We start from the raw sequence: 25,665 nt of genomic DNA, 5'->3' as shown, positions 1-25,665 counted from the left end.
CTACTGGGTTCATTGGGGTGCGGGTGCTGGTTCCAATCGTGGCTGTGGTCTGGGGGTTTGGCAGGGTGGAGATACTTGGGTTAGCACCAGATCCAAACAAAACTGCCTACCGGGTGGGTGGTGGGTCAAGAGCCAGTGCTAGATCTGGATGAGACTGCTTACTGGGTATAGTGGGATGGGAATTGCTTTGGCGGGGAGGGTTATAGTCCTTGCTGAGGTCATCCATTGGTTATGGCAGGGTGAGAGATATTTTGGAGGGGCATCTTTTGGGTGGGTGTGTTAGGAAGGACAGGTCTGCAGGATAGCAATGGGGAGGAATGAGTGGAGCTGGCAAGGTAGATGGAGAGTGTCAGACATGGCACCTACCAGTTTTGGGCCAGCTAAGGAGAAGGAGAATAAGAAAAACAGAGCATACCTGCACTTCCATTTCTGGAGGAAGTTCATACAGATCCTTGCTTCTCTGACGCATGCCCTAAAATTGGTCAATAAATCTTTCATATATGGCCCAGGACCTTTTCAAACTGCTGCCTCTGTGCTCAGTCTTGGAGTGAGTGAGTTTGTATGTCGGCCCTTTAAGAGTGGAGTTTCACTTTACTGTAGCCCTCTGCTTCTCCTGTAGTTAAGCCCTGCTGATTTTCAGAGCCAGATGTGATGGGGTCTTGTCTTCCCAGTGCAGATCCCCAGGGTGGAGTTGCCCAGTGTAAGGCTTAAACCCCTTGTTCCCCAAGGGGGGACTCCAGTTTATGATATGCCTCCCACTTTGGGGTTGCTGTGCTAGGGGTGTGGGTCCTGACTAGATTATATCTTTGCCCTTTCTACTCATCTCAGTGTGGCTTTTCCCTTATATCTTTAGTTGTAAAAAAGCTGTTCTAGTCTTTAGGTTCATTCTGAGTTTTTCTATATGCAGTTTTAGTTTTCGTGTGTCTGTGGAAAGAGCTCAGTTTCTTCCTACTCTGACATCTTGATCTTCAGCTCAGATATGGATTTTAATCTGGTGGTAACACTAACTAGCTAAGTGAACTTTAGTAAGTCTTCTCATATTTCTGGGTCTTATATTCCTCATCTGTGATATGAAGTTATATATAAATAATATAAACTGACATATGGTAAGTATGAAGTGAGAAGCAAAAATTAGCTAGGCATACTAAGTATATTTAGAGGGAATAGAGTTCACCGTGGCCTTGATCAGTTGGGGGAATTTTTTTATGCTAAGGCTATTATTATTTCTCATTTGGACCCTTAATGATAGCCTTCTGATATTTCATTCTACTAGATCTTAGAAAAGGTTGCTGAACAAGGTGACTCTGGTCTCTAAACTTATGAAATTTATTCTCTTCTGGGAAATAAATGATTGAATACTTAACAGTAAATAGTTACATGCTTTTTAGTTATAAAATATGCATTAGTCTAAGGAGGCCCATTAAACATGACACTTCCCTATCATTAGGTAAAAGAGGTCAGGAGAGCCTCCAACAAGAACTGCCGTGTAAACTGAGACCAAGGGTGAATAGGTAGTCACCAAGATGAGATGATATTAGTTTGTGAGAAGGCCCAAAGAATTTTAATCACCAAGGTGAGATGATATTAGTTTGTGAGAAGGCCCAAAGAATTTGAGGTTTTTGAAACCATGATATAAATTCAGTAAGGCCTGGAATGCTGGATTTGAGGGATAGAATGCTAAGAAAAAAGGCTTGAGATGAATGTCAAGATCTTGTATGACATGTTGGTCACTCAAAAGTTACTCAGAATTTTTGTTGAACTTAGGCAATACTGGAGAAAATATCATCTTAAAGAGGAATATAAGAAAGGTTTAAGTGAAGAAACACATACTTGCAAATTGTGTTTTGTTTTTTAAATTGACTAAATGTTTTAGCTTAGTCCCATTATTTATGATGGTATGGTAGGAACATTTCCTTATAATGTGTGACATTTTGGAGTGGGCCTGGAGCAACTGGAGTATTAATCTTCTAGAAAAACTAGAAATTGCAGTTCTTATCAACATGGGTCCAATACTATGTCAAGAGAATGTTCATCAAAGTTTAATCTTTTGGATAGGATGAATTCAAAATTGTTTCCTTGTCACTCAGTTTCATTAGTTTGGGTCAGTTTACAGAATATTCTCAGGCACTCTATTTTTAAGAATTTTATGTGGTACCGGGCGCCTGGGTGGCTCAGTTGGTTGAGTGACTGCCTTCGGCTCGGGTCATGATCCTGGAGTCCCGGGATCGAGTCCTGCATCAGGCTCCCTATTCAGCGGGGAGTCTGCTTTACCCTCTGACCCTCCCCACTCTCGTGCTCTCTCTTTCTCATTCTCTCTCTCAAATAAATAAAATCTTTAAAAAAAGAGAGAGAGACTGACGAGGTATCTGATACCTTATTAAAAAAAAGAATTTTATGTGGTATATTACTTAGTTTTTGAAGTATTTTGTTCATCTCACAAAACATTTCCTAATGCAAAGTGGTTTATGTTCCTCTGACCTGTTCTGCTCCATTTCATATGTACTTGAGTCCCTTGCACATTTCTTGGGTTTACTAAGTACTCAATAGATGGTTGATAAAAGTGATGATGATGAGGTGAATGAGTATGTCTGGTGTTTCTCACATCAGTAGCTTACTTATCTGGGATTGGGGCCTTAGGCAAAAGTATTCATTTAATAGGTTTCTCTTACAGTTGTTTTATGGAATTCCTTTGAGTACATCATCTGTTTCTCCATAAACAAGATGACTAGTGTATTATTGCTCTTATAATAGAGGGTATAGGAGATAATTGCCACTGACCTCAGAGTCAGAGCAACCTACCCCTTCCTGATTATTGTCAGTTTGGCTCCCCTGTTTAAAAGAGAAAGGGCCCTTTCCCTAGTAATAATGTGAAATCTTGTAGGGGCTTCCATACTTCCTTATGTCCACAGTTTGGCGCCTCTAAGACACAAAGCGAATATCATCAAAATTTATAACTATATCTTAGAGCATATTAGGTATGGAGATTTATTAATATTCTTTATCATTTTATGAGGTTTCAATATATCTAATCTCTAATAAAAATAAATTTACTGGAAGTTTGAATTTACCTGAAAACCCAACCAAATATGGGGGCTGTATAAAATTGTTGTATCATTCTGGTTACTTCAAGATGAAAGTGTCAAATCACTAGGATTCTTGTATTTAACTTCAAAGATGTTCTAGCAACTTCTATATAGCTTTTAAAATGCTTTCTAATTCCATCTGATGTTCCTTTCCTTAGCCATTCTTCAATTCCAGTGGCCATAATACATCAACTTTTCTGTATCAGGAGCACCAACTGATTAATTTTATTGTGGGTAGATGATTCTTCTTGTTCATAGGTATTTTTCCCTTACATTTGAGTGTATTCTTTCAGATTAGTTATTTACATATTATTAATTACAAGATTATATATATAACTGATATGAAAAGAATATGCTTGACTACTTCAAATATACTTTATTTTATATATATAAAATCTGTCCTACTTGTTTCCATTGAAATTTTTTTTGCTTAAATACTTGAGGCTCCTGAATCTCTGATTTCATTTCAGTAGTAATTTTTATCTTTTCCATAACATCAGGATTTCAGGATTATTGCTGTGACTTTGCCAGTGCTTCAGCTTTGCTCTAGTAATTTCTTTTGTAACAATCTGATAGAAAAGCACAAAATTCTTTTATTATTTATTGCTTTTGGACCATTGGATTTATAATCACAGGACCTTAGCTACTCCTTCTTCAATGTACTCCAGTGTACTTTGTAGGTACTATTTTTTGTTTGTGTACTCTGAGTTGTCCATTTTTTTTTAAAGATTTTCTTTTTATTTTTAAAGATTTTATTTATTTATTTGACAGAGAGAGAGAGACAGCGAGAGCAGGAACACAAGCAGGGGGAGTGGGAAAGGGAGAAGCAGGCTTCCTGCGGAGCAAGGAGCTCGATGTGGGACTCGATCCCAGGACCCTGAGATCATGACCTGAGCTGAAGGCAGACGCTTAATGATTGAGCCACCCAGGCGCCCTGAGTTGTCCATTTTTATCGACATTCTGAGCCATTTACTAATTGTGGCATAATATTACTAGCTAGTTATTCTAAATTTATCGTTTATTTATTCTTTTGCTAATCCATTTATTCATTTTAAAATAATCAATATTCAGGAAGATTGTGGGGGTTAAAATATATGGTTTTGATCTTCAAGGATTTCAGATTATATGGAAGAACAGTTACACAAGGAAAAACTTACACTGTAGTAAAATAAAGTAAGATAATTACTGTTTGTGAAGTATGTGCAGATTTCAATGGCACATGAGAATAAGAGCATCTACATCTTTTGGGGATTGAGTTTAGGAAGGTTCTATAAGATACCACATTTAGGCTAAGCCATAAGTGATGACTAGGAGAGTTTTTCCTGGACCAAAAAAGTGAGAAAATTCCAGTAAGAAAGGAATAGCTTGAAATGTAGAGAGGCGAGGGGATGAAGTGAGTTTGAGCATTACCAGCATATCAGAGTAATGTAGAGTAAGGTTGGTGTACTGCAGAAGAAGTAGGACAGACAGATAGATGAGATCAAGCCAGGAAGTGTCTTGCATGCAGTGAAAAGGATATCTTGAAAGGCAGCCGTTACTTCACTGCGTTTTCTTGAACATTTTACCATAGAATGTTAGAGTATATTCAGTGGCAAAGAGGTTCTAGCACCAAAAAAATGAAAGACTGGGTTAAAAATAACTCAGCCATGCCTTATTTCATGTCTTCTCCAATTTTCACATCATGAATCTGAAAGGAATATAGAAAATACTTCCACTCTATAATCATGAGTCTCTTTTTAGAGGTTTTCTGCGAGCCTAAAATCTAAATTAGATTCATAGCACTTCTCATAACATAATTATATATTTATTTTGTATTTTGTTTATTTTCTGTTTTTCACATTAGGTCATAATAACCCTGAAGACATGGGCTATGTTTGTTTTGAGTGACCTTTATACTCAGAATCTGGTAGAATGTTAATGTATGTATTATGAAGAAATAATAAGTGCACATTTATAGCAAATATTTTGGGAGAATTTTCTAAGTCATAAGATGAACCACTGAGGTTGTATGCCTGGGTGGCTCAGTCCGTTAACCATCTGCCTTTGGCTCAGGTCACGATCCCAGGGTCCTGGGATCAAGTCCCACATCTGGCTCCTTGCTTGGTGGGGAGACTGCTTCTCCATCTGCCGGCCACTCCCCTGCTTGTGCACTGTCTCTCTCTTTCTGGCAAATAAATAAATAAATTAATTAATTAATTAAAAAAATGGTTGATCTTAAAAAAAAAAAGATGGACCCCTGAGGAATTTTGAGCAAAGAATGGAAAAATCAGATTTGTATTTTAGGCAGATCCCTGAGGCTGCATTGTGGAAGTTAAATGAGAGGACAAGGGACCCCAGTCCAGTTGAGAGATGAAACAGGTAGCAAATAGAAAAACTGATAGATTTGAAGATGATTTAGGAAGTTTAATGTGTTAGTTCTCTATTGCTGTTGTAACAAATTACCTTCAGTTTGGTGGCTTAAAAAACAAAAATTCATTCTTATCATTTTGTAAGTTAGAAATGGGACATGAATCTCTTTAGGCTAAAATCAAGATGTCAGGGACTGGGTGGCTCAGTCGGTTAAGCATCTGCCGTCAGCTAAGATCATGATCTCAGTGTCCTGGGATGGAGTATCACATCAGGCTCCCTGCTCAGTAGGAAGTGTGCTTCTCCTTCTGACTGACGCTCCCCCTGCTTGTGCACTCTCTCTCTCTCTCTGACAAATAAATAAATAAAATCTTTAAAAACAAAAACTTAAAAATCAAGGTGTCAGTGAGACTGTGTTCCTTTCTGGAGGCTGTAGGAATAAATCCCATTTCCTTGCCCTTTCCAGCTTCTGGAGGCTGCCCACATTCTTTGGCTCATGGCTGCCTTCCTCCATCTTCAAGTCAGCAAGGTTGTATTTCTCTGTGCCTTTCTTCTGTAGTCACAACCTCCTCTGACTCTCTCTTCTGCTTTTAAGGACCTTATTGATTATTACATTGGGATAATTACATATTGGATAATCTAGGATAGTCTCTCTATCTTAAGGTCAGATTGTTAACAGCCTAATTCCATCTACAACCTTAATTTCCCTTGCTATGTAACATAGAATATTCACACATTTTGGGACTAGGACATGAACAACTTTGGTGGGTGGGAGGGTCATTATTCTGCTTACAATATATGGTTTGCAAAATGATAGATGAGCCGTGAGGGATGAGTCAAGGATTGGATTCAGATTCCTAATTTGTGTACTTGGGCAGATGGTGGGTGCCAGTAACTCAAATCGGGAAATCAGGAGGTGGTATCTGTTCATGGGAAAATAATCAAGTCAAATATGGCCTTACTAAGTTTGAGGAGTATTGGAGGAAGTAATCAAGAAGATATGGCTACCATCTGACCAGTGAGCTGCCCCTGGGTAATCAGAGGCTTCTCACCCTGTCCCTGTCCTTGGAATGTACAGTTTTGCCCACTCAATCTTACAGTGGGAGCTGTTCCAAAGACATAGTCTGGAGAGAGTAAGATGTTGTTGAGACCATCTGAACGGTACACAGGAGTGGACCCAGTTAAGGCTTCTACAAACTTAAGATCTGGCAGGCAGGTGTGAAGGTACACTCATCTTGTGGCTGCCTAAGAGAAGGCTTTTAAGTAAGTTCCATTGTTTATTAAAACCTGCCACCTGCCAATCTGAAATGGTTTCCCTCTCTCTCTTTGGAATGTCCTTGCCTTCCATGTACAGAGGCCAGTTTGTGAACAGATAAGGGACCTCTGAACTGTGTCTGATGCATAAAAGAGACTTACGCTGGAGATACTGTTTTGAAGATTGATAACATTGAAATAATAGTTGAACCCCTCAAACTGGTAAGTTTTTTTTCTGAAAAACTTGAAGACAGAGAAAACAAGAAGTAACAGATTCCCAAAGAATGTACAATTATGCATTATTCAGAATATGGCAGTTTGGGATTATAGGATCAAATAATGTCATTGAGGAGTGAACTATTGAGTTTCTCAGAAACTATCTGTATTGACAAATCAGTGGTTTTAAGTTTTTAAAACTCTTCTCATTCTTGGTTGATAAAAATAAGGGCCACACTAAAGAGTTGTCTGAAACCAAAGCAATCTGTCCAACCAATTGTGGATTCCATGCCTAAAAGTTTAGATTCTTTCCAAAATCATGCAGCATGGCCACAACTGTTATTCTCTGTCCTTATTTGAAACCATATAAAATTCAGTAATTGAGATTTGTTTTACTCACATGGAAGAACCTTTCTTGGGGGGAAAAAAACACATGCTACTTTGTAATTAATGAGAATCTACACATAAAACCAGTTTTCTTTCCAAAAAATAAAAATTAATCTTTCCAAAATTTAGCCAATAATAGGCTATAACTATGGAGACTCTAATATGCCTTGCAAATAGTGTTTGAAATGGCTTAAAAACAAAAAAATCTCATTTTATAAGTTAGAAATGGGACATGGATCTCTTTAGGCTAATGGAATGCCAAAGTTACAATAAGTTGGGAATATATGTATTTTCTTCTTTTAGAAAAATTTTTTTCTTTCTTAGAAATAGAAAACTTCTTATTATTTCTCAGCACTATTCAAACTTAGGAGCTTTAAAATGGGTAGGTAAAATTGTGAATTCCTTACATGGAAATAGGCCTAGAGGATTGAAAAGCGCAACAAGGTTACTCCTTTCCAGTAATTTAGTACTTTCCTAGAAATCTTCGATCTATAATTTAGTCTCTTGAATGTGTTTACGTTCAAGGAAAGAGATTCCCTGGGGAGACAAATCATCAGTGAATAAATCGTCCTTATTTATAAATTAGTCTTCTGTATGTCTGATTAGCAGGAATCAGTCTCCTAAAATATGATCATTCCTCCTTGGAAGGATAAAAATTGAGCTTCTCAGTCATGGCAGCTGAGGATGGAGTTTGGATCCTGATACCTCACCAAAAGAATTTCTCAGCATTTTATATTTCTTACCATAATTCATGTCTTGGGTAATCAATAAAACAAATTGATCAGTGTATTATAAAAGCCTGTATCCACTTTCTTACGTTTAATTATGCTGTGTTGGATAAAATAGTCTCCATTTGCCTAAATGTTAAAATGCCATTATCATCTTTATTGCATTTATTTTATTGCACAAGATCCTGATGATAAACACTTTCACAAAAGCACTTAATGACTTGCCTTCCCTTCAGGATAATGATGATAATGCCTATTTGTTGTTGTTTTGTTTTTTTTCTTTTATTTCTGCCAACAATAAAGTGTCCATCTGTCATTCTTTTCTATATACTGAAACCATGCTGCTCTTGGCTTGGGTCACATTTGTAAATATTTCATTTATGAACCATTCCTCCTCCTTACTCGTCTGCAGTGCAGAAATATGTCACAAAAGATCAGCTGTCTTACAGTTCATGTGCCTCTAAGTCTGGCATCACATTTGCTCTGTCATTTCCTCAGTAGTTTCAGTAGGAAGTTGTCCTACATAATTCTCATGACTTTATTTATCAAATAATTATGCTAAAAGCTGTTTTATGTGTAAATGATATGACAACTAGTTGTCTTTATATTTTGTCTTCATATTTTTCCTGCCCATTTCTCTCATTATCGGCTATTTTCTTCCACAGGCAATATTACTTTACTGAAATCTCAGTATAATTCAATTTAGTGATTCAGGAGACAACACACATTTCTTAGGCAGCCAAGGATGGTGAAATTATGGTAAAAGGGTTAAAAATTACATTTTATTTAAATAATTCTTTTGCAGCATCTCTTCCGAAATATATATTATTGTATGAACAGATTATCAAGTTTTATGACATGGCAATCATGTTTCATAAGCAGCTGAGTGTTTAAGTGTTCATGGACAGTTTAGTTAGCTGCTGTAGAGAAGAGTCTTCAACTGGCAATTTGGCTGTATCTTTTTTAGAGACTAAAGCTAGAGTATGGATGATATTTCTGCAAGTAGTTGGAGAGAGTGGATGGGGAAATCTAAGGGGAAAAAAAGCCACTGTTCTTACTTTTCTCTTAGAAGACTCTTGGTTGTTTTGTTTTGTTTTGTTTTGTTTGAAGACACTTGGGAGTAGATTAACAAGAGAAACTCAAAGGGCAAAGAAGAGACAATCATGACCCGTGACACAATAAGCAAACTTTTGTTTGTTACTCTTGTTTTTACATACTAAGTCATGCATGCTATCCTGGAAGAATGGCTAAAAAGATCAGAGTCTGTCGAGAGCCAGGTTGGTGTGTATACTAAACATTAGAGAATTACTTGGTTAATGGCAGAGCAATTCCCAAGAATTGGTAGAATAAGAATTATGACTTGGCTAAGTTTACACAGGCACACAATATAATCTAAACGGAGGGTAATTTCTTTGGATGTTAGAAGTTGGACTTTTAGGAGTTCTTTTTCAATGCAGTCTATGAGGAATTGCTTATGTGGTGTGGTATTAGCTATGCCATGAAAGAGTCCCAAGTTCACTGTTACCCAACGGGTGCTGTAATCAATTCAAATTTAAGTTGGATAAATAAATAACGCAGGAAGGGATAAGGAGAAATGAGTATTCATAAACACATTTGTGTGCTATTTTAGTGAAAATGTTTTCTTGATATGATGAGTGTTTTCAGTGGTGCAGCAGATAAGAAGGGATAATTTGAACACTGTGCACTGTGAGAGATGGGGATAGATGCACGGAGTTTGGACTGAGAGCAAGCAGTCTACGGGCACTCTTTGATGAAAGGGTTAGGGCCAGGTGGAACAGAGAAAAGGACCCCAAAAGTTATAGAAAGTGTCTTCTAACAACCCATTCTGTGCTCAGAACAAATGCCTACTTTGATTTTATTTTTTTCCAAAGACCACTTTGTCCCTTAACCACCTCTTAGAGAGGTCATGAGTAGCCTTTGACCTTCTCCCTTAAAAAGTAAGCAAAATGGCCACTTAAATTTTGTCCAGTGCCTACCTTCCAACTAATCCTGCACTGCTTTTTCAGTAGTTGGTTAAGAATGTTTTTTCCCAAGACATAAGTTTGTTCCCATGCCCATTCATCTGTTCATCTGTTCATTCATTCATTCATTTATTCATGCACACATGCATGCATGCATTCATTTTATTCAAAAAATACACACACACGGCCCCTGCCCTTGAGGAGCTCATACTATATTGGCAGAACTAATTTTTAAATTAAATATTGATAATTATATCTTTCTTAAAAAAAGGTTTTATTTATTAATTTAGAGAGAGAGAAAGAATGTGACTGGGGGGAGGGGCAGAGGAGAGGGAGCCTGAGCGAGAGAATCTCCAGCCGACTCCTCGCTAAGCACAGAGCCTGATGTGGGGCTGGATCCCAGGACCCTGAGATCCTAAAACCTGAGCTGAAACCAAGAGTCGGAGCCTCAACTGACCGAGCCACCCAGGCAGCCTGATAATTATATCTTGATTTGGCCATAATTTCAATGGACAAAAGAATATTGTCCTTTCAAAGTTGCTTAATATATTTGTTCTTCAAAATTTTAACAATACAATTATGATTTTTTTACCTGATAATTTTTTATAGCTGATGACTAAAGTTTGGATTAGTAAATGTTTACTTCCAGTAATGTGTACTTCAGTTTTTTTAATTTCTTACTCTAAATAAAACACTGTTTGTTCTGACAATTTAGTAGATATTTCTTGTATTTGGGATTATTTCAAAAAGTAGTTTTCAGGTAGAAAATTATTATTTTCCTTACTGTTGACTACTGGGATATATTTCTAAAATCTATTCATCTTTGGAACTTGTATAGAAACTGAGATAAATGGCCCAGTTACTGCCAGTTTTATGGAGATGTTGATATGCTATTGGATGTTTGCCCTTTTGAAACAGCAGTTTAATTTTACACATTCTACTGAATAGCTGCAGTCTTTTCTCTTCTGTACCTTCTGAATAAGGGCATTTTAAACTTTTTTGCTATAATCTGTGTTTGAATAAACTATCGCATGTGAGTTGACACAAAAATCCTAATAGTGGTAGTGAAAAAATGACATCACATACTCCTTGAGGCTACACATAGTATCTCATAAACTTTCTATACCATGAAATAGCTAATATAGCATCTTAAATGTAACAGACTCAATAAATGTTGAAATAATGTCAACATGTCTTAAAGTAAAATCAAGTAACATTTTTGTGACTACACATGTCCTAATGAAGGAAGTTAAAAACGATTTCCATTATGTCCATGTAAGTGTAATGGAGAAAAAAAAAAAAAAAAACACAATATTGCAAAGGGAAAAACTCCCTTCCATTTCCAGGGGAAAAAAGAAGTCTTTACTCATATACTTTTCTCTTAGATTCTAGTAAAACTCATTATTTCTTTCTTAGTGCAAAGCCATTATTATTTCTTTTTAGAGTAACGGTTTCAATATTTTTTTTTAGACTGTTGTCCCATCATGTAGAAATGGTTTTACATTGAGATGGCCATTATATTGTAGATAAGACTAGATAAGACTTTCAAGTAAGTAGTCATAATCTGTTTTTAACAGAGCTCTAAAAACAATATTTAAATGCATTTCAAACTTTGAGTTTGAAGTGTCAATGGTTTGGGCTAATTGTGGAATATGTATGTTGTGAGTTTCTGTGCCAGATGAAAAAAATCACGACATTTATTAAATGTATGACTAGCAAATCTAAAATCAAAGCCGAATAGTCTTTTCTACCTATTTAATCTCTCTGTAATTGAAACAAATGGAAATAATACAGGTCCTACACAAAACTACTTAGTTTATAGATCAAAGTGCAGAGGATGCTAAAATGAAAGAATTATATTTGCTATTAAATAGGAACATGCCAAATTTCTTTTCCTTTTCTTTTAGTCTATAGAAATAACTGAACAGTTTGATGGGGAAAGCATGACTTATGAGGTGACTCATTGATAAGTCTTACTGACCTTGCTTAGGAGCCTTGGGGTGCACCTGTCATTTGGTGACTCTATCATGGACCAGATCCACATCTGGGTTCTTGGGTCTATGGGTAAGCTTGCCTGTCTTAATGGCAGGCATTAAAAATGATTTAAGATGAAGCAAATAAAGCTGTGTCAAGCAGGATAGCAATATAGAGGTTCTTTGAGGAAAATAGGACGATGTGGAAGTGAGGATCAACCCTATTAGTTATATTTTTAATCAACTATTATTGATAAGGTTTTCGGTAGTTCTTAACTCCAAGTATAACTTGCCTTCTAAATAGCAAACTAGCTTGAATTTTTTTGCTTTTTTCTCTATTTAAGGTGATAATGAAGGAAAAGAATTTCTGGTTATTATAGCTTATTTTTCCATCAGAACTGAAAAAGAGTGATCTGTTTTCCAGAAGGGACAGAGGCAGAGAGGCTTAAACCTGCTTCCTGAAAAAGATACCATTTTTTAAAAAGATTTGATTTATTTATTTGAGAGAGAGAGCACAAGCAGGGAGAGCGGCAGGCAGAGGGAGAGAGAAGCAGACTCCCCGCTAAGCAGGGAGCCTGATGCAGGGCTCCATCCCAGGACCCTGAGATCATGACCTGAGCCGAAGGCAGACGCTTAACTGACTGAGCCACCCAGGCGCCCCAAGGTGTCATTTTCTAGTAGAGTAGAAAGCTGAAGGAAGGGTTTGAATTCAAAAGTTCTAGCCTTGATTTTATTCTCTAAATTTGAGAAAGCTGTTTAATGTCACTGTGTTCATGTTACTTTATGTTTCAAATAGGATTTTCAAACTCTCACATGGGGTAGGAAAATTAATCATGAACACCACCTATATAAAAAATAGGCAAGCAACCACAGAACTAAGAAGGGCATGACAAAACCAAATGCTGTAAATACACCTAATGAACAAATACTGATCTCAGTTTCTAGATAAAAGTAGTTTCGCTATTTTTAAGAAGGAATGATTCTCTTTGGAAAATGTTGGCTTAAAATAATACCAAAACACATAGGGGCATACTAGAGGTAAACATAATAATCCCATGTTTATTTAAAGCAATCTGTGTATGATTTTTTTAGGAATTAAATATTAATTCTGACTTTGTGTGAAGGTAGATACCCATAGTTACACAGATCTGGAAATTGAAGCTGTGATTTTTGTCAATCAGAAATATGCGATTATGTCAAAACTAAATCATTTAATATAGCAATGTGAATGTCAGTTTAAAGCAGGATCTAAACAGGTTGATATTCAAATAGATGAGTGCTAAAATATGTAGAAATAAAAAATATATATACATACACATACATATATATGCATGTTTATAATTAGAAGTATTCTCTGACTATATCTGGTCATGATGTCAGAAACATTCCCTTTGTTTATTAGCTAGTTTGTTTGGAGCTATGGGTGTTAGTAGGGTGTGTTACAGTCAGTGGAACATGACTGGAATTAACTATCAAAAGCCTCTGCTACTATGTTGTTACTAAATAACTTAGTAACTTTACCTTTCTTGGATTTATTTGTGAAATAAAGGCTCTAAATTGAATGATTATAAGAAGAAATGCCTTGTTCTCTTTCACATGAAGTCTGTTGGAGAATACTGATAAATCTTTGGACTCAATCCACATGCCATTAACTCGAATTTTTACAACAAAATTATCCTAGAAGAATAACTGCTTTCTTAGTGGGTTGATTGATTTCTTTTGCTTAATTTGTCAAATGATGTACAAAAAAAATCCTGTCCTTTTTTTTTGTGCAGTTGGGGTAAAGATATACTACAGACCTTTAACCTAATTGTTTTTATTTTTTTATTTATTTTTTATTTTTTAAAGATTTTATTTATTTGACAGAGAGAGAGACACAGCGAGAGAGGGAACACAAGCAGGGGAGTGGGAGAGGGAGAAGCCGGCTTCCCGCGGAGCAGGGAGCCCGATGCGGGGCTCGATGCGGGGCTCGATGCGGGGCTCGATGCGGGGCTCGATGCGGGGCTCGATGCGGGGCTCAATCCCAGGACCCTGGGACCATGACCAAAGCCAAAGGCAGACGCTTAAGGACTGAGCCACCCAGGCGCCCCATAACCTAATTGTTTTTAAAATATCTCTTAAGCTTATTAAAAGGGATGTAGTTAAAGACTTGATAAATTATTCAAGGACAAGAAATTAGCATTGAGCTTTTTAATCTTAGGTACTCATTAGTCTCATTTAATCCAGTACTATCAATCTTGTCTTTATCATTTGATATCTTCTTTTAGAACACAATGAAATTTTCTTATAATTTCCAAAAGGATGCGTAAAGGGAGTACTAAAAAATTAAGAGACATTTTCAGAAAGAAATACAATATGCTGGAAATTTATTTCTAAAAGTAAATAGGAAAATTGTGTGTGGTTTGGCAAACATTTATGCATTATGTTGCTTATTAAACAATATAAACATTTTCAAAACTTTATTTTGATACCACCAACCTACTACTCCTTACACTTATTTTTGATTTATCCAATTTCTTATTGATAATATGAATAAATAATTATATTTTCATATGCACTCCTTACATAAATAATAGGTATTGTGCTATATTTTAAAGCTTGACATTAAAGTAAAAATAAAAAAGTACTGACTTTTTACTGAAGTTTATGTTAACATAGTGGTTTTTTCCTCTTTTAAGTTTACTGTATTTTTGCACTGTGGTAGGGACTAGATAACTCTTGTTTAAAGCCAGCAGGAGGAGCTCTCACCTTGCTGGGTTCAATGCAATTAGTGTGCCTGAAAAACCTGAATTTGTGGGGGTTTTATGTATGAAACAAATAGTAAAATTTAAACATTTGTCACGTGTAGTAGTATTAAAAATCTCAAACTCCTTAGTTTTATTTTAATATCAGTTTATCAGTCACTTGTCAGGAATGCAAATTTGAAATTTTACTGTTCTTATGAATTTTTTAAAAAGTATGATTGCAGTTTAAAGAGGAAAATAAACAATTTTATAAATATTGCTTCTTGAAGCTAATAAAGACATAAGAAAATTCTAAGGATCTACACTTTTGTAGGTATATACATATTTCTCTTGTTTGTTTGTTTTGACATGAATATACTTCACAGATTATATATGCTAAATATTGAGAACCAAGCAGCCTAACAGTTTTAAGAAAAAAAAAATTGGGACAACTAATCAATTAATTAGTTTGCCAGTCTATGAAAAATGAATCTCTGTTGGTGGACTTTAATATTACAGATTTTTGAACACTCTGCTCCAGTAAACCCCTTGATTTAAATGGTGTGATTTATATGTAGTACTGGTAAATTTTCTGTAGAATCCATTGATGAGAAAATGAGGATAAAAGATTTTGAATCAGCAAAAGAAATAGTGATGTTTCTCTGTATCTACAAAAGTAAGAGTAAAGGGAGGCAAACCAAGAAACAGACTCTGGACTATAGAGAACAAACTGATGATTACTAGAGGGGATGGGGGTGGGGGATGGGGGAAATAGGTGATGGGCATGAAGATGTGCACTTGTGATGAGCACCAGGTGTTGTATGGAAGTGTTGAATCACTCTATTGTACACCTGAAGCTGATAACACACTGTGTGTAAACTAACTTGAATTTCAATAAAAACTTTTATAAAGGGTAAGAAGAAAAACACTTAAAAAATTTAAAAGTTTTAAATGTTTTACAGAGGACATTCTAGCATTAGTCTCCTTGTTTGGAATCCAAATTTGTTTCTGATCTCAAGGAAAACTACTTAACCTTTCTGAGGCTCAGTTTTCTCATCTGTTAATTGGGTATTTTAAAAAAGAAACAACTTATAGGACAATGTGGAGGCTATTTGAAGAAGAAAATAATGGAAAGTTCTTCCTACAGGGACTGTGAATTAGTATCATTATTTTGCCAGCCTGCAGGGAAATAATGATTATTTTTAAAAGTATAAATGTGCTCCATGAGTTACATTGAACTTTTGAGTACTCAGAACTGCATACTGGTCTTTAATACTTCTGAATTCTTTTCAGTAGCATATAACAAAAATAACTTTCATTTGATAATAAGATAAACATATCTTTGGTATTTATTATAATGATGTCTTCAGCTTTTTTATCTAAAATGTGAGATTGTTACACTGAATGAACCCAAATGCCATCAAATATTTTTGTATAATTTGTGTGTATGAGAATGAATGTATATATGTGCGTGTGTTTGTATATATGATATATATATATATATATATATATATATCATCCTTATTGTATTTTATTTTATTTCCAGGCTTGTTAGCATTGTATGTTAATAGGAAATAAATGAAACTTTTAAGAAACACTTTTAAAAAGCTCTAGCCCTTTATGTGTCTTTTTTTCTCTTTAGGTGATGTTAACAGCCATTGAAAACCATTAGCTAAATATATTAATTCATTAAGAGTAGAAAATGGGATAGCCTAATTCAGTCATTCCTTCTTCATTTATTACCTGAACTATTTCAGTAAGAGAAATGTTACTTCATTTAACTATTTCTTTATTCATAAGTAGATTATATAGAAAAAGCAAAATGTTTTGTTTTCAGATTATTTACCAGTTTTTTAAAATAATGCTTTCCTAGTATTCTGCAAAAGTTATCAGTTGGTATATTTTATCATTATGAATCATTATGAATGCATTAACCTTGGGTATATGATCAGATTATCCATTTTTGGCCAGTGGAAGCCTATGAAAGTTGGTTCCCAAGTCTTTTTAACATAATCCTAGTAGACATTGGTATGTAATTGTATAAAAAATAAATGGAACTTGAATCTGATCAAGCTACTAAATCTACCAATTTAAAGAAAATAAAGGGAATGGGAGAGCATGTTCAATGATATCTCACAATTAGAAAAACCTAGAATGTGGGATGAAATAACCTATTTTTTTAGTAAATTTGATTTCAAGTAGTGAAAAAGATAACTGTCTAGTAATTAAAGAAATATATTAAAACAACAATAAGATACCATTACATACCTCTTAGAATGCCTTTAAAACCTGGACAATACCAAATCCTGCTGAGCATGTAAAGCAACTGGAAAACCATATTCTGCTAATGCCATTTTGGAATACAGTTGGACAGTTTCTCAAAAATAGGCATTCTTGGGATGCCTGCATGGCTCAGGTCATGATCACAAGTCCTGGGATGGAGTCCCACATCAGGCTCCTTGCTCAGTAGGGAGCCTGCTTCTCCTCTGCCTGTCACTATCCCTGCTTGTGCGTACGCTCTCTCTCTGACCAATACATAAAATCTAAATAAATAAATAGGGCGCCTGGGTGGCTCAGTCGTTAAGCGTCTGCCTTCGGCTCAGGTCATGATCCCGGGGTCCTGGGATCGAGTCCCACATCGGGCTTCCTGCTCAGCGGGAAGCCTGCTTCTCCCTCTCCTGCTCCCTCTGCTTGTGTTCCTGCTCTCGCTGTCTCTCTCTCTCTGTCAAATGAATAAATAAAATCTTAAAAAAAAAAAAAATCTAAATAAATAAATAAATAAATAAATAAGTACTCTTCCTATAACCCAGGAATCCCTGTTTACCATGGAGAAGTAAAAGCATAGGGTCATATAAAAATCTATACATGAAAGTTTATAGTGGCTTTATTTATAACAAATGCATTATGCTACGTGAAAGAACCAGGCCCAAAAAGGCTTCATGCTATATGATTTCATTGATTTGATGTTTTGGGAAAGGCAAAAATCATAGGGACAGAAATTAGATTAGTGGTTGCTAGTGGCTGGGTTGTGGAAGGGATTCACCAAAAAGGATCATGGGGGAAATTTGGGGGGCGATGGAAACATTCCATAGCTTGATTGTAGCAGTGGTTACATGGATGTGGGGGTTTGTCACAATTCATACAAAAGTACATTTAAAGAGGGTGATTTTTTTTATTGTAAGTAAATCATACCTCAGTAAATCTAACTTAAAAGTTAATGGGGGAAATTAGATTAAAAAAAAAAAACAAAGAACAGTGTCAACTCACTGCAATGAATAGCACTTATCTTGAACTCGATTTTCCTGTTCAAGTTAAGTTGAGACAATAGGGATATTTGATGACATTAAAGAATTACTACTTATAGTAATAAATTAAGATATTGTTGCTATATTAAAAGGAGTCTTTATCATAGAAATATACACTGAAATTTTTATGGATGATTATTACTGGAATTTGCCTCAAAGAAATTCTGCAGTGGGAGAGAGTAGGTAAACATATATAGATGAAGTAAGATTGACTATAAGTTGGTAATTATTGAATCTGGGTGATGAGTACATGAGGGTTCATTTGACTGTTTTCTCTATACTCTAATATATGTTTGAGAATTTTCCACAATAAAATTTAAAGAATTACAGCTCAGTTTTACAAATGTATATTTAGTAAACTGATTTTAACAGTACTGAAAGAATATTCTACAATGAGTAGAGTTCATCAGAAATTGACGTATGGTTTTGTACTTAAAAATTAATAAAACATAGTGATTCAAATAAGAAAAACCACAGAATCCTTACAATAGACACCAAATAGCATACTATCAGTGGAACTTTTTAAAACTACAAATAGAAAACCCCACTTTCTTGACTATGTGAAGATCTAAAACTCACGATGAAATACCAAAGCATTGTTTCTCAGAGTATGATCCATGGCCTACTGGCATCTAGGGGACTTGGAGTTAGTAGTTAAAAATAAAGATCTGAATCATGGGCCCTACAATTTAACTCCTGGAAACACCACAAAAATCCTCCCCATTTGATATCTATCTTTCCAACCTCATTTCTATCCTGCCAGTTCCCCAAATAATCCCCACTGCTAGTTCTGACACCAGCAACTGAAAACTGATTTAGTTATAGCTCAGTTACTTTATTCTAAAAGTAAACCATTTGTTTCTTATCACATCTAATTGAAAGTCCCTTTGTCCTAGGTCAGCTCAAATTGCATCTCCTTTATGAAATTCTCCCAGACCTCTGTACTAGCCCTAATGTAACTTAATTGCTAGGCTATTATATAATCTTCCATTTTAAAATTTAACAGAATATGTTCTAATCATTTGTTTTTCTGTCTGCCTTTTGATCAGATTATGAGTAACTTTTGGTCAGGAAAAAAGATGCATGGTTTTTATTTTTGCTTTTGCCTTAGCTGTCAGTATACCCACACATACAATAATAATGTAATCTATGCTTTAAAGATAGTAGATTTATTAAAAATGAGTTGTTTTCATACTATGCAAATCATATATAAGGGCATTTAACAACATTAAAAGGAGCTACAGAAGCCTGCTTTAACAGTTTTTCTTTCTTTATTGTGGTATAAAAAGACTATATATGAAAGTCGTGGGGGAAGCAAAGGTGACTATTCCATTGTTGGTCCCCAAACTGGCCCCCTATTCATGCAGGCCAAGAGAGACTGCAGAAAGAGGCAGACCACTCCAGATTGGTAGGTGGGAGGGCTAATAAGCAAGGAAACTTGTCTTGGGCAGCTGCAAGATTCCACACCCACCCACCAGAATCTTAAAGTTTGCATAGAAGCCTTAACTGGGTTCAGTCATGTATACTATCCAGGTGGTCTCAACGACATGTTACTCTCTCAAGGCTCTGTCCTTGGAACAGCTCCCAGTACCGAAACAGTAGGCAGAGCTTACATTCTGAGGTTGGGGGAGGGGAGTGAAGAGCCCCCCGTTGCCTGGGTCCAGCTCAAGGGTCAACTGTCAGTCACATCATCTTGATTACCTCCATCAACATTTATCAGTTTTAAAAGCCAGCTATTAAAAATGACTTAATTTTGTCGCTCAGTTATCTATTTTATTTAGCATTGTTAAACACAAATTACATATTTTGAAAATAAGTTATAACTACCTCATGTATTTTATCATTACTTAATGTTATTATATTAGTATTTAGTACACACAGTTAATTTAATTTTATTTTTTTTAAGTTTTTTTTTAAAGATTTATTTATTATTTATTTTGAGAGAGTGAGAATGAGAGAGAGAGAGAGAGTACATGAGAGGGGGGAGGGTCAGAGGGAGAAGCGGACTCCCCGTCGAGCAGGGAGCCTGACGTGGGACTCGATCCCGGGACTCCAGGATCATGACCTGAGCCGAAGGCAGTCGCCTAACCAACTGAGCCACCCAGGCGCCCCACACAGTTAATTTTAAAGTAAATAATGCAGCATATTAAAACTAATGCAATGAATAATAGTAAAGGTAGTTGACATTAATGATTTAAATAACGTTTTTGCATCGATTGAAAAATTCATGTAAGGTTTTTTTTGTTTGTTTTTTTTTAATTCCAGTTGTGTTGCTTGATACAACAACTGTGCTGGGAGAGCTGGGATGGAAAACATATCCGTTAAATGGGGTAAGTTTAAATATGTTTTCAAAATTTTCATCCTTGCTAGGTTTTTAGTGTCTCATAATAGTTAAAAGAACAGTGGATTTGGGCTCTAGGTAGTATTAATTTTAGCATATAACTAAAGTTCCAGAGAAAAGATTAAAATACAATTAGAACTTGTAACCAATGAGAATGTTGTATAAAATCTTTGCTTTCTTTTAAATTAGTCTTTCTTTAATAGTGTTTATATATAGTAACATTGGACTGTCTCCCATATAAATGTTTTCTCATAGAAAAAATTTCTGTGTATAAGTTCAAGACAGTTTTTTATATATAGGTTTATTAAATTTGGTAACCTCAGTGAGTATTTGTCCATAAACTTTAGATTATCATAAGTGGATTTTACAGATATTAACAATTTGTTTTTTATTAGAAAATATCTGTACTAAAGTAGTATGTGTTTTTTGAACTTGACAAAAAGAAATATTATGATTAGGTTTTTGTTAGCTGAGAGTTCTTGCTTTTGAAAGTCGTGTAATTTAAGGGTGTGTAATTTACAAACTACAATTTTTCAAGTACTGATATCATTTTAGCTGTGGTTATAATTGCTTTTTAATATGGTTTAATGTATTTTGCATCATTTTGACATTGCAATGTATTTCTACTTCTTTTTTTAATTTTAAGTTAAAATGAAAGGGTGGTTTGTGAAGCTTTTTATTTAGATTTTGTCTAATTAAGCAAAATGTTCAGTAATGGAGGTACTCAGCTGTTATTCAGATATACTTGGGTTAGCTTTTCTTCCTTTTTTTAGAAATTGTATTTTTCTCATTCATCAGATTCTAAGTTGATATTTTTACATTGCTTTTTCCATTACATCTGCAAATTTAAATCCAACAGAAGTTGACTGAAAAATGTTTAATTTTTTAGAATCATTCAAATGTTGTTTGAATTTGGCCTTTTATAGCAACAGTTACTCATTTACAAATATTGTTTGAATTTGACCTTTTATAGCAACAGTTACTCATTTAACATGTGTGTTTTCAAGTATAAATTTCTATGAAGAGTTAAATCTTCCTTTTTTCAACAGGCTATTTTTTCTTTAGATTTCTTTGTTTTATAGACCGATTTTATTTTTTCTGAAATTTTCGTTTTATTCTCATAAAGCTCTCATCAAACCATTTCTGAAAATAAATCTTTGAAACTATCTTTATACATTCATGATCTTATTTTCATTAAACATCAATATTTATTGACTGTATTAAGCATGTCAAATTTATTACAGTTACTTTGAAGAACGAATGAAACATTTTTTTTAAAAAATTATCTTCCGAGATATGTACCTCTTTCCTTTCTCAGTATACAAAGTAATTTATAAGAACTTATAAAGTTTATAAGTGCTACTTTTCCATTGTTTAAAAAAAATGACAAAAAATATTAGTGATTATATTATCACTGGCTTCATGTAGTCATAGCCAAAGAATCGTGTGAGGAACAGAAGGAGCTATATCCCTGCTCCAGTGATTATATTTGTCTTGACCAGGCTGCATTTCAAAGCATACTGGTGAGGAGGAGACACAGGGACTTAAAGGGTTACAAATAAACTTACTGCTATTGTTCTCTTACTGATCTTGTCATAGGTGTTGTGAAAGGGAGATTTTTTTTTTTTCCCTACTCTTTCTGGCTTACTACTTAGAGAAGGGGTGGAATTATTTGAAAAGTAATGCTTACCCAAAAGTTTTCTGTTTGCAGACACTGCGCTAAGAATTTTATTTTATTTTCACAATAGCCTGATGAGGTATATCTTAGTTCTGTTTCCCAGTCGGAGAAACCTCACCTTAAAGAGAGTAAGGAACACAAAATACCGACAAGTTATAGGTTAAGTAGTGAGTGATGAGATTTAATTCGAACTTAACGATTTCTGACGAAAGCCTGCATCTTCATCATGGCACTAGTAACAGACAGGAGCTTTGGAAACTTCATGAAAGTCCAGTCATTTATGTTGATATTTGCATAATTGGTTCAGATTTCTTTTCTCCCTTTGGTAAACATAGTACTTGACTGAGATGAACATTTTGGACACCAGCCTCAGATTTGCAGGAGGAAAGGGTGAAAGAAGAAAGGAAGGAGAATACAGGAGAAAATAAGTAGGATGGATTAGGTTAAAAAGGAAGGGATGGTTAATATTTATCAAGCGTTTACCATATGGGAGGCTTCGTTTAAAGCAGTTTACTCACATGAGTCCTAGAAATCAATAATAATTTTACCCCATTGAAAGATATGGAAATCGAGACTCAGGTACATTAAATGACTTTTACAAGGTCACAGAGCTAGGAATTAGTGCAGCAAAAATTCTAAGCCAAGTAGATACTTACCTTTAACACACACGTGCTTTTTATTTCCTGTAAGATTCTACCATATAAATATAAAGACCAGTGACCAACATGTATAAACTACAGAGGGAAAAATCACACAGGGATTCAGACATTAAGACATAAATTGAATACTCAGTTACCTTGGAATGTCACTGTTGGAATGAGCTATATTACTCTTAGATTATCCCTCAAAAAATAGTGCGTACATAGCATGTGAAAGCAATAGGAATACTTGAAAATGAAAACATATGGACATAGTTTATAATAGATGAAGCTACATGAATTAGGTGAAACAAAGGTGAATCCAGGGAAACAGTAAAATGGATATATGATTTACGTAAGTTTTAAAGAAAACATATAGCTTCAATTTCTTTTTAGTGAAGTGGGTATATTACTGTTGAGAATAAAGTTTACTTAAAGCTCTTTATAGGTTAAAACAAGTAAGGAAATAATTGGTAAGGATGCAGAACTTTGCAAAAGGCTCTAAAAATGGTGAGAATTGGGCGCCTGGGTGGCTCAGTAGTTAAGCGTCTGCCTGCCTGTGGCTCAGGTCGTGATCCCAGGGTCCTGGGATCGAGTCCCACATCGGGCTCCTGGCTTGGCGGGAAGCCTGCTTCTCCCTCTCCTCCTGCTTGTGTTCCTGCTCTTGCTATTGCTCTGTCAAATAAATAAATAAAATCTTTAAAAAAATAAAAAGGTGAAAATGAAAATCATCTAGACATCAATATTAGTTAAATAATTTAAAATCTATAGAAACTGTTAATCAGTTTTAAAAGGATATTTATTGAGCACTTTCAAATCTTACTGAAACTCTGAGAATCATTATTCCCAATTTACAAGTGATGAAGCAGAGATTCAGAGTGTTTAAGTAATACAGCCAAGTAGCTATATGAATAGCTACTAAATGAAAAAATTGAGGGTTAAACTTGCTTCCACCTGTATCTAAGAAATGCGGCAATATTCACAAAATCCTTCACATATGCAAAAATAAGGCAAGGCTAACACTGTTTTGGTTTCTTCCACTTAAGCCTTATGCTTTAGAAGGTTTTTCTGTTAGAAAAAACTGGGTGTTGCTGATCACTAATATCTCAGAAATTATTCAACACTTAATGTCTGTAATATTCCTAGTAACCAAGTAAAATGGAATTTTCATGTCTTTATATTAGATCTGTACATAAACATTTATAATCCAATAAATAGCAGTATTTGGATACGTTAGAAATATTTTTTGGGGGGTGCCTGAGTGGTGCATTCAGTTAAGTGTCCAACTCTTGGTTTTGACTCGGGTCATGATCTCAGGGTTGTGAGATCGAGTCCTGCATTGGGCTCCACACTCAGCAGAGAGTCTGCTTAAGACTCTTTCTCCCTCTCCCTCTGTCCCTCTGCCCCGCTGCCCTGTTCTTTCTCTCTCTCTCCCTCTCAAATAAATAAATCTTTTTAAAAAAGAATTTTTTCATGTTTCAGTTTATAACATTTAAACTACCATTTATATCTGTATATTAAAATTGTAATTTTATCTGTTTGAAATTGTATGACTTTTTCCAGGTTGTCAGGTTTGTTGAGGCATGCTAATGTGAATGGCCATTTTGACTAAAGTTTACTTTTTTTCAGAGACACTATCTCAGTTGATTTTCAAATATGCCATGGGTAAAAAAGACAACTAGATGATAAATTTCGCAACTCTATGAAATCAAGTAATTGGTATTTCTCTGAATGAAGATTTCCTAGGAATAACTTTTCAATTGATAATTTTTTTCTATAAAGAGTTGAACTAAGAGACATCTTTGAAATTATATACTATATAAAATATGTGATTTAATGACTTTAGAGATTTTTAAATTTTTTTTACTTAAAATAGCCATCCCACCAGTAGTATCATGCTACTAAATGGAGTAGACATTTACAATGTCTGTGAATAAAACCCATTACTGGTAATTTGAGTAGGAGGTAAGCACCTCTGGTTAGAGAATGTGGAACATAGATGAGTGAGTAGTTTTGAACAAATGACTTCTTAGGCTTGCAAAAATGAAAAAAATATATGTGTATGTATTTACTGAAATGCTTGCTAGTCAACTCATTTGCATCAACATTTAAAATATGTGATGTCCACAATTCAGTTTAGCAAACTTCCATTTTATGCTCTTTGTGCCAAGTACCTTGTTAGAGTACTTATAGCTCCAGAAACCTCATAGTATAGAGATCATTCTGCATAATCATAAGGTCGGAGAGTGTCTTCAGGCAGTTTTGCAGAATGGCTTGTGAAAGAATAATGAAGGGAGGGATTAATTCTGATCAGGGAATATTGGTAGGATGTGACATTAGCTCTTTCTGATAAACTGTGAAGGAATCCCAAATGGGCTGGACAAGAGGGTGGAAAGCATCTGCTAGGCAAAGAGATTAACTTGAGAAAAGGCAGAGCATTCTTAAACGTGTGCACTAAGTTTTGGGAATGTTGAAAATATTTTGTGTGGTTGGAGTGAAGGGTTTTGTGGGAAATAGGACAGTGATTGTAGGATAACGATATTGTGGAAGACTTAGAATTTCAGTGTCTTAATTGACGTAGATAGTGTATAGCTCAGTCCCCGTAAATAGAAGTAAGAGTAAAAACTTTCTGGATTCAGTTAAACAAACAAACAAAAAGTATTAAAGCTTTCTTTTGTTTTAGATAATAATGTAGACCCATGGAAATGAAAGCTGCCTTAGAAAATTGTTAGCAAAGGATGTTCAAAATATAGGTAATAGGACATTATTGATATATTGAGAATGGAGTGAAACTGAATAATTACACTTGTGTATATAATGAAGCTTGGTGTTAGAAAAGAATGAATATATCAACGATTTTGGTAACCAGTGGTTATAATTCTTAACGCTGTGCTGTCATGGTCTAATGTGAAGAATTTTATGTCTACATAATTTAAAACTCTTAAGAGCTTTATCTTATAAGTGTCCCTTCCATCCTTGATCTGTCAATTACTACACTAACATAATAAAAT

At 35.0% G+C, this 25,665-nt stretch overlaps 1 protein-coding gene across 9 annotated transcripts in view; it reads left to right on the top strand.

The window, feature by feature from the left end:
• EPHA6 (EPH receptor A6) overlaps positions 1-25,665 on the top strand; it is an 828,987-nt gene that overhangs the window by 47,918 nt on the left and 755,404 nt on the right. For all 9 annotated transcript variants that reach the window (XM_027586196.2, XM_027586194.2, XM_027586193.2 and 6 more), the window contains exon 2: positions 20,263-20,327. In XM_027586196.2, the coding sequence (XP_027441997.1) occupies positions 20,263-20,327 (65 nt within the window). The remainder of the gene's footprint in view (positions 1-20,262; positions 20,328-25,665) is intronic.

Source organism: Zalophus californianus, chromosome 1, assembly GCF_009762305.2.
Source record: "Zalophus californianus isolate mZalCal1 chromosome 1, mZalCal1.pri.v2, whole genome shotgun sequence".
Taxonomy (NCBI): Eukaryota; Metazoa; Chordata; class Mammalia; order Carnivora; family Otariidae; genus Zalophus; species Zalophus californianus.
The sequence above is the reverse complement of the archived record's forward strand: the minus strand, read 5'-3'. Positions and strand labels throughout refer to the sequence as shown.